The 10,727-nt window shown below is 33.8% G+C and overlaps 2 protein-coding genes across 3 annotated transcripts in view; both read left to right on the top strand.

Annotated features, from left to right (window-relative positions):
* Positions 1-10,313, top strand: part of LOC131668227 (uncharacterized) — a 34,156-nt gene extending 23,843 nt beyond the window's left edge. Inside the window, exons 1-3 of one of the 2 annotated variants that reach the window (XM_058942195.1) lie at positions 9,002-9,360; positions 9,440-9,683; positions 9,746-10,313. In XM_058942195.1, the coding sequence (XP_058798178.1) occupies positions 9,444-9,683; positions 9,746-9,862 (357 nt within the window). In that variant the 5' untranslated portion in view covers positions 9,002-9,360; positions 9,440-9,443 and the 3' untranslated portion in view covers positions 9,863-10,313. Of the gene's footprint in view, positions 1-9,001; positions 9,361-9,439; positions 9,684-9,745 lie in introns of those variants that run through there. The other variant, XM_058942196.1, reaches the window with a different exon arrangement.
* On the top strand, positions 6,874-8,800 carry LOC131668226 (uncharacterized). The gene is made up of 3 exons (XM_058942194.1): positions 6,874-7,069; positions 7,163-7,409; positions 7,468-8,800. Exons 1-3 carry the CDS (start codon positions 7,005-7,007, stop codon positions 7,588-7,590), a joined length of 435 nt encoding a protein of 144 aa, XP_058798177.1. The 5' UTR covers positions 6,874-7,004; the 3' UTR covers positions 7,591-8,800.
* Positions 10,314-10,727: the final 414 nt, after the last annotated feature.

The following is a 10,727-nucleotide window of genomic DNA, read 5'->3' on the forward strand; positions in this document are numbered from 1 at the left end:
CAATCACACATAGAGACGTCACTGCGATGATCAACGGCCGTCGGCTAAGTAACGCAGGCCGCAAGCAAGCTCTCCGCCGCGCCGCCATATAGAACGACAACGGTGCGAAGAGAAAAAATTTCTGTATTATACGAGCTTTGTTTGCACAGCTTGAAAGCGAACGGGCGGACCGGAAGCCAGCGCTTTGTCAGACGACGGATGCGTCTAATAATCCTCTCTCATTCTCGCGTTCAAGAATCCGCGAGAGTAATTAATCGCGTGGGCGTCTTGAGTAACGAGCTCGCGCAAAGGTAGTAAGTAGCCACGGGCGAGATTTGCTTCCGCCTCGAAACCATCGCAAACGAGTGAGCGAGAGAGAGAGAGAGAGAGAGAGAGAGAGAGGGGGTTGCGAGTACAACAGGATTAAAGTTTCAATGGGGATTCGCGCGCAAACGCTGTGTGTTTATTTGCACGTGTATATAGAGTTACTTAAGAATGGAATATCGCTTCATTGTTTATTTTTTATTAATTCAGCTCAACTGCTCTATGGTTACCAAAGCTTTGTTTCAGAGCTATACGGCACGTCACGATATGCGGTCTGCCCGCACTTGACGTCTGAGTTAGCAGCTCGTGATTAAGCTTCTTCATCCTCCTTCGTTTTCCCAACTAACGCTTGCACGCGTTCGTCAAACTCTCGCAGTTTTGTCATCGGCGAGGATCCGCGTCAGGAAAAAAAGAAATACCGCTTTCTCTCTGAATTTATGTACGTCGGGCGCGTGTGTATGTGCATATACATGCGCTTGCGGTGTTGCGTGCATCTCTCGATTTGCCATTCGATCGAGAATAGCGATCGACACCTGGTGATAAAAGGTAGAAAAAAGGGTGAGACTAGAACCTGTCTAGAGGTACAGACGCGCCTGAGTCATGCGACTCGTGCGTTTGCAAGGAATTTCCGTCTTGTCTTTCTTGGGCGCGGGCATTATAAATATGCGGATCCTCTTGCGTGATCTTTCTTCAATAAAATATTGCACTTTGACGAATTACTTAAAGCGATTGCAGCTCGCAGCGAATGCTTATCGGGTAATTGCCAACGGTATGCTGCATTAGCCGCTAATTAGCCGCGCGCATACGTACAATGGCGATCGTGTGTGCCGATATTGTCCGACGCTCGTTGGGTAAAAGGAGGTTCTTTATTTACTTTTTTATTGCACTTTACGTTGGGCCCCCTCCCCAGCCCTCCACGGTAAACCGATAAACCAGATAATGGACCTGAATCATTCGCACCTCGCGGCTTATCAACGCAGGATCGTACACGAGGGGAAAAAAGCACATACACAGCTATGCAACAAGAAGGGCAGAGCAATAATAACCGTGATTAAGGGCAGCTAACAAACGAGCGTGTCAGGCGAAAATTTGTTCTCCAACACTGGCGATTGCTGCTTAAACGACGCTTGCTGGCGCGACCATGTCGATCGCTTGTCGATCATTTAGATCGCCGAGCCTGATATTCGCTGCTGCCGACGCAGCCCGCGGCTGCCATTTTTCCAATTGCCGATGGTGAAACTTCCAATCCGCGTGCTGTGACAAAAAAACGAGTTACTAATTTCTAGGGATTTTCAGATGTGCTATAAAGTCTCGACGAGCATTACGCGCATCGTACTCTTCGTTTGATTGCACAGTCAGATGATTTTATGACTTTATGAGCTTGTATGCTTCCAATAAAAGTACTTTAGAAGCTATTTTTAAGGCGTTACTCTTACGGTGACTCATCCGCCAACTCATTTTTTATCTTATCTGCGTTCGTGTATAACGCACTAACTTTCTACTACAAGATAGGCACGACCGCTATTTCAATGAAACTTAGAGCTTGTCAGTCAGGCTGATAACCTCGGTGAAACATGTTCGATGACGATGATCATCGTAGACGAATAACTCCTTACGAAGACTTGTTCGACGCAATTTCGGAGAATAAGAGAATCGAAGTAGGACTACATTCTGTGATTGCGATGGGTGAAAGGTGTGACCCAGCAATTCGTAAAATGGCTCAGGCTGTTTTGGAAGAAATTGAGTTCTTTCGGCAACGAAAGAGAGGTATATTACTTGTATGCCGTTCTCAAGTAAACGGAGTAATCGAACCAAATCCACAGCACGCGGTTCAAGTGGAAAACACAGGCCAAAGAATTTGTGATCCAATTTTGCTGGAGATGAGTGAGGCCGTTATGGAAGAAATAGCGTACATTCGAAAGATTAGAAAGGTAAAGACGATCATAAACAAAACTTAGCCAATTTAATTCTATCGTCGGCTAAAATTTTCTTATTCACCTTTCAGATGCAATACCGCTGTGGTTATTTTTGCACATCATTTTTCATAATTTTCTTCCTCTTTGTAATCAGTGGTATAATCTTTGGCGTCGTCCAAATATTCCGGCATTCGCACATGTAAATCTAGTTGATTACTGCCCGACTCACCATTTCTTCATTAATTAAAATCGACACAGGTTGTTGTCAGTGATGGCATAATAACGTCACTTCCGCTTTTCTTGGCTTATTTACAAATACGATTTAAAGACAACGCATAAACTCACCTCTAAGCAGAGCCAGAACGAATTGACTTCAATTCGAATATGTAAGCGAGATGAAACGACGTTCGAAGCAAAATAAAACGTCATTAATTCCAACAGGTGTAACATTAAAGCCTTTGAAATAAGCGCTGTAAACTTGGCGCTTGCGCCTTATGTGCTCGCGATCGCGCGTGCGCGAAATCCGATCTATATGCGTGCGCTGAGTCGCGATGCATCAACTAGGTGCAGTATGCAACGTCTGAGTCGCAGAAGACACGAATAAAAGTCCATGAAAGCATTACACTTTACAGTACAGTCCAATCCGGTAGAAAAGATATAACCAAATTGAATAGTGTTAAAGTATACAGGTACTTTTTAAAATCAATGAAGCATTCTACTTGACAAGTGGTATTTATTGTATGAGCGCAGTACCATATTATTAGTACTGTTCGTTGAAGTGTTACGGCTTTGCTTTGATGCATGTGGCGGAGTACGCAATTTATAATTACTCGTTGCTCGTGGCTGAGTTCATTAGTTGGGTTGCCGTTCTAGATGAAAGATGTCAACTCGACGCTTGCCTCTTTATTACGAGTTATTCTTTGGTTTATGTGACAATCAAAAACTTGAGTATGGATTGCGATACGTAGCGTCTGCGGAAAGCCAGTGTGGTCCACTTATGCAGGAAATGGCACTAGCCGTTTTAGATGAAATGGATTTTTTTCGAGATTTCAAAAACCATCCACTCACGCTGACCGTATATAGGTCACGACCACCTCGAGAAAAAAACTATCAGCCAGTTATCACAATGGACCCAATTGTCTACGATCCACTTTTGCAAGAAATGGCCAAGGCCATTTTAGAGGAAATCGATTATAACAGAGGCCAAAGAAAAGTATTGTCAAATTCTTAAATTCATTTATCAGCTTAAAGACGTCATTTTATTTTTATTATTGAAATACTTTTCAGTGGGCGCAAGGCGTCATTTATTTTGCATTGTTCATTGCGATTGGTGGTTTCATTGCAGTAGCCGGTATAATGATTTGGATTTTCCACTAAAGTCCCTTGCGGAACGTGAAATGGACAATAATAATATGTTTAGACGTTGAGTCATATTTATGAAGATAAGATCTATATTTTTATACAAATATTCATTTTTTTAAATGGTTTATATATAACACGGTCAAAAATTAAAGTTCTGATTTTACGTTATATTCAAACTGGAGTAATTAAACGTTGTTTGTTTGTTCGAATATGTTTTTAATAATATCAGTCTTTTACAATAATATTCAACAATGGTAAATTTTATGGAATGGAAAAAAATGATTGGTACTAAGTAACTTAATTTTTCTTGATACGTTGACATCATCGTGATATATGTATGTGTTAGTATTGCATGTAATAATATACTAAAAGAATATGGTAGCGATATATTAATTATTTTTCTATTATTATAATCAATTAATATTTGCTCTTACAATTATTGAAAAAGATGACAGTTGTAATTCATACGTAAGAGAAAAAAGCTGGTCTGTAGGTTGTTTATTATTTCGATTGCCAAACGAACAATATCGAATAAACTATAAAAAAATTAACAATAGACTATAAGAATTTGTTATTTTATTGCATTTAAATAAAATTTGTGATCGTGAATTTAAAAAAGTTTATAAGAGCTAAACTATTAATTATTGCCTAACAATTTTTTATTTTTTATATATCACTATTATCAACAAAACTTTACTTCTATAAATTTTATTATGATATAATGTACAATCGAGACAATATAAATAACTAAAATCCCACTCAAATACCAATATTTCTACGATGATGGTATTTGTATTTAATAATTGTAATTTTTATCAATGCTACGATCAAGAAAATTAAATAAACAATATGGTTACTGCTTTTAATGTTTGAATGAGGGACGGAAATATTGCATTTGCCTTTTAAGCAACTATGAATATGCGTGCATATAATTTATCTATTTGTTAAGCGTATACCCAGTATTTTTATAATGAACAACATACAGCTTCTAATCCACAGAAAACATTAATGAAAGTAGAAATAAAAACTTAATAAAGACCAATCTCATGGAAAGAACGGGCAAACTTAAATAGGGTAAAAAGTAAAAATAGGATTCCGCGTATAAAAATTAACGAAGAATATTTACTAACAAGTGGTATTCACTGGTTTATCGCGAATTAGTTGGACCAACGTTCTATAAATAAAAGATGTCAATCCGAGGCTTGCTTCTATGTTTCTAGTTATTTTTTGGTTTGAGCGACAGTCAAAAACTCAAGCGTGGATTAAAATATATAGCCTGTATATGCCTCTATAGTTTATGAAATATTGACATTTTGATTGTAAGTTTTTATATTATATGCGTTTTCAATAACGATGGATGTCTATGTGAGTGAATGTTATTTGTCTATTTGATAAGTACAGGTCAAAGAGGAAATATTTCTATATTTATCGTTTCATAATATTATATTGTAATTGTGATTTATGTTAAGCTAAAAAAAAATATTGAAGATAAAATACTACTACTGCTTTTGATATTAAGAAAAATTTGAAATTGTGCTTGCGCCGTATATATACGCTCGCAAATGTGCACATACGAAAGTCATAAATGCAACAGTGTAAAGCGCATAGGTGATATATAGGGCACTATACGCGCAGTATTTATCTCTCTTGGTGTTATATGTACCAACTGACGAATCGCATCAAATACTGATCAAAAATATGAATACAGTAGACTAATATAACAGACAGAAAAATGATAGATACAATGTATGAAGCGCACAGGTATATAACGAGAAATAATGCAATTAAATATTTTATAATAACGATTACAAGATTTTTTGCCTTACAACGCCTTGCATCGTCTTTGTATGTTACGTCAGAAAAAGATATTGTTTATTGTTAATCATCCTTTTGATTAATGGAAATTGAATATAACCAGCACTTGCCTTCGTATTATGAATTATTATACAATTATTATACAATTTATCGAAAAATATACCAAGCTTAAAGTAATTGCTACTATGGAAAGTCAATGTGATTCATTCATTCATAAGCCATCGAGGCCATGTTGCGAGAAATGGAATTTGATAGAGAATTAAAAAGAGGTAGACAGATGATGAGTATATGAACGTTAAAAACTGAATTAACTCGACAACAGGAAAATGTATTTTGAAACTGTACTTGCGATCCACTTTGGAAACAAATGGTTAAAATCATGTTACAAGGAATCCAATATAATAAAAATTAAAGAGCGAGAAAATATTTGGGAATTTGTTTAACCGCTTAATTTATCTTTAATTTCAATATTGGACTATTTTTTTAGATAGAAATATACTTAGTTTATGGTCTATTTATTTTTATATTTATCATATAAAATAATTAAAATTTTATAATCTATTAGAAGTTTGACAAATCTCTTAAATGCAAATATAGTTTAAAATATTACTAAGAATAAAAGTGTTTGCATTTTTTCAAGCGCCGAACCATTCCCCGAAGAGCAGCAGATCAAGATATATTTTTGATACTCACACTACAAATTTTTAGCCTAAAAATAAGAACTAATATGACATATTCAGTTAAATTATGCCTTTCAAAATTTATTTCTTAAAAAAACGATAACATTCATTTAAAAAATAAGTCTAAACTATAAAGTAAATTCTATCAAGTTCAAAAATACCAAAACATATTACTAAAGCGTTCAAGATTTAAGACCTTTATAACTGGTTATTAGTAGCAGGTAATAAATTTTTTACTAAGGTTTTTTATTGCTAGATTTTCGATATGTGTTATTAAAGTAATTTTGTAAGCTTCTTCAATATGGTAAACATGTAATGAATAATAATGTGTATTGTTATTTTTAAAAAATTACAAATAAACGGCATAAAAGAAAAAATCGAATGACTCTTACTTTCATAATATTAACAATAATAATACATATATTATATAACTTTTACTTTCTTTCTTATTAATATATAACTTACTTATAAAATATGATAAAAATAATGTGACTATAATTGTAGTTGTGATTGAAATCGAACGTTTTCCGTGTCTATTAGATTAAAAATACTGATGTGCTATAGCAATCTGTAAAATAACCGATATTTTAGTCGCATTATTGCAAGACATTATGAAAAGATTTATAACAGAATAAATCTACTACTTCCGGCGAGGTCGAGGCATTTGAAGCAGGCGCTGCAAAATTTGCGCTTGCGTCTTATAAACTTGCAAATGCGCGTGCGCGTAATTCACGAAAGCAATAGTAGAGTGTATACTACAATTGCAACGGTGCACTAGTAGTTCTTACTATCGTATGTGTTAACCACTGAGTCGTATAGAAGACCAATCAAACATACGAACACAGTGAGCGTGGGCCAAAGTAATAGCTGTGGAGAAGGAAACTAAATTACGTTAACACGTACGGGTGTCTGAAAAAGAAATAATTGAATGAAGTATTTTGCAACAGCAATTACTACTAGATTTTTTACCTCTCGTCGGCATGCGTCGTCCTTGTACGTTACGTGAGCAATTGGTATTTCTTATTAATAAGTCCGCTCGATTAATTCACAAGAATTAAGCGCAATAAGCACTTGCGTCTCTATCAGAAATCATTCTACTATGGAAAGTCAACATGAATCAGTTATTCGTGAAATGGTTGAGGCAGTTTCTCAAGAAATGGAATTTTATAGAGAAATAAAAAGACGCAGACAAGCGATAAGTATATGGGAGCCAAAAACTGAATTAACTCGGCAGCAGGCAATTGCATTTGAAAACAGCAATTGCGATCTCTTTTTGAAACAAGCAGCCAAAGCCATTCTAGAAGAAATTCAATATAACAGAAATCAACGAAGAGTAAGCGAATTTTCGTAATTCAAAACATCTTTATCTACAATCTTGAATTATTTTTTAGATAGGAAGATATTTTCTTTATGGTCTATTTGGTATTATTTTTATTGCTGCCTCAATAACAGCTGGCTTCATTATTTGGGAGATGAACAAACCTCCTAAACGTAAATATGGACTTAAACATTAAGGAGTATAAGCGTCCGCAATTTCCGGAAGTACCAAGCTATTTTTCAAAGAGCAGCTGATCAAGATACATTTTTGATACTGATAATTATTTTCTACAGTACATGAATATTAATATTATATTTAAGCAAAAAAAACCTTCCAAAAGGATTATAACATCGCGAGGATTATATACTAATTATTACTAATTATTACTGTTTGTTAGTTGCAGAAAATTAGATTCTTCACTAAAATTTGTTATTTTTACTCTTTTATAATGGGTTATGGACCTAATTTTTATAAGATTTTTCAAGTGTTAATACATACTACGAATTATTGGGATAATTGAATCGAATAAAATAATAAAAGAAATTACAGCTTCTGTCACCTATGAAATAATAATTGAGTTGTGATTTACTACTGTCTTTTTTTTCTAATATACATCTTAATAATAAAATAATCAACGAGTTTATTGTATTGTCCTTGCGCGTTAGTTCTTTGATATTCGAGTGCCGATCCTATACAACCGTAAATTATCTGACATCCCTCTGCAAATTATCGAAAAAGATCTGGAATAGGAAAAAGATAGAAACTTGATTTTACGATTATAGAGAAGCAGGCAGAAGATGATATACTTATATATGAAACGGCTATAGAAGTTTCACGAGAAATAGAATGTTACAACGAATATAAAAGACATGGATCATTGACATGTAATTCCTTAAGTCCACCAAATTTGAAAGGAGAATTAAATCCACAGTAGGAAATTGCGTTCCAGCATAGCACTTGTCACCCACTTCTGAAAGAGATGGCTAAGAGCATTTTAGAAGACATTCAATTTAATAGGGATCGAAGAAAAGTGAGAAAAATTTCCGAAATTTGTTTGATTGCAAGAATGAGTCCTTATTCACAATATTGAATTATTTATTTTGCAGGCTTTAAATTATTTTTTTTATCTTTGTATTACTTATTGTTTTCGTTGCCAATGATTATCGCGATTGTTTGAGAAGAAAATGAACGTTTTAAACGTAATTACTGACCACAATATTAATAATATTAACTTTATCCGATTTTTTGTAAAACCACGTACATGCAGTTGGTGTATTTTATTATTTATTTTACAATAACATTGAATAATGTGCCTCACTGATTATTAAAACGTTATAATATATTCCAACATAAATGAAAACAATAGCAACAGCAGTCCCAAAGATTTTTCAAAACTATTAAAAAATGGCAAGAATTAATAATTATAAGTGATTATTTTCGCTTTTTATTCTTTATTTTTATGATTAGTTAATGAACTAGTTTTCATAAGTCTTTTCCAAGTTAGAAACGTATAATAAATTTCTATATCTATATATAACTGCAATAAATAGATTAAAAAAGAAATGTCATATGACTTTTGTACGTTAATATGAATTACAATATGTATTGCTACATTTATAAAAGAATATAATATATGTAATTATAAATGAATTCATGCAACTGGAATTATACTTATGCAAATTTTTAAGCAGTTTTAAAAAAATGGCGCGATCCATTTTGCGCGTGTGTCTAAAGCTGCTCGCGTGCAGTTGATCAATGTACAGTTTACACTGTGCAGTGGTTGGACGACACTCGTAATGCATCTCTTGTTGCAATTAATACTAACCTCTTAATGCGCAGAAAATACCAATAGAAGTTGTTAGAATAGTGAGTGAGGGTTGAGTTTACCACTGAAGGATATTAAAGCTTTGTTAATACGAGTATAATTCAAGTGATAACTAACGAGTTATAATTAGCACCTCAACAGGTAATGTTGCTCGCGTTTTAGTTTACTCATTTGAAGAGAATCACATGCAGTTGTAAGTTAGATTAAAATTTCGTTATAGCATCATGGAGAAGCAGGGGAATATCGATGCAATCATTCGTGAGACGGTCGAAGCTGCCAAACAAGAAATGGATTTTTATAGAGAATTAAAACGACGTAGATTGATAATGACTCTGTGGAGAACAAAAGCTGAATTAACACCGCAGCAAGCAGAGGCATATCAGCAGAGTAATTGCGAACCACATTTACGTGAAGTTGCCAAAATCGTTTTAGAAGAGATCCAGTATAATAGGAACGAAAGACGGGTAAGTGATATATATGAAATCCATTAATGACAAGTATCATTCATTAAAAATTTATTTTATAGATGGCCTATCGAGTACTTATCTACGCTATGGTATTTGCTGTCGGCATTATGATCCTAATATCTTTGACAATTTACTTATCGGTCAGAGGTTCTGTCAAACATAAGCAAAAATATTAATTTTAGGCAGCTTTTGTTAGTAACAAAAATATTGCCTTAATATTTCTCTATTATTGTGATATATATTCAGAACTGCAAATCGTGACTTATTTTTTAATATAAATAATTTTTCAATTTATTGTTATACTTCCGATATATTTTTTATATTTACGCTTGAAAATAACAATAGATTGTTATGACTATCTATTGGATCTGATTGTGCCTTTTGATTATTGTATGTTGCATTAATATTTTATAATATTAGTGTCAATGGTATTCAAAAATAATATATAACTCTATGTGTGCCTTTAAAAAATAATGGTTGTAATTCATGTTCTTCGCAGCTAAATATAATAAAGTGTAGGTTGTCAAATGTGAATGAGATATTTCATGCAATTATATGAATTAGTTATTATAACAAACAAAAACAATTATTATTGACTCAGCTCATTTCGTTGTTTTCTGTCACTAATGTGGTTATTAATAAATATTATTTTTATTAACACGTTGTATCTTCATATATTATTTAAGCTACAGCATATAGTATTTTTATATTAAAATTTATTTTGCTAACAATTATATCTACGTTTCATTATTAAACAATTGTATTAAAGTATTTCGTCGACTTATGCATTCAACAACAGAAAAAATAATAAATTCGTCGCGATAACAGCTTTTTACACTGTTCCCTCGAACCTATTATTATTTAATGATCATAGAACGTCGTATGGTAAAAAAAGGAGAGAGAAGAAAAGCGTTAGTGGTTGCGCAGATAAATAAGACATCAAAGGAAAAACAATCGTCAGCATAACCGTTCAGCATCTTCGGATCGCCAGCTCGCTAAGCCATTACTCTGTCGATGCATCGGAATGGCATTCAATCGATG

This window comes from Phymastichus coffea, unplaced genomic scaffold (genome assembly GCF_024137745.1).
Source record: "Phymastichus coffea isolate CEN01 unplaced genomic scaffold, Cenicafe_Pcof_1.1 PCOF00075, whole genome shotgun sequence".
Taxonomy (NCBI): domain Eukaryota; kingdom Metazoa; phylum Arthropoda; class Insecta; order Hymenoptera; family Eulophidae; genus Phymastichus; species Phymastichus coffea.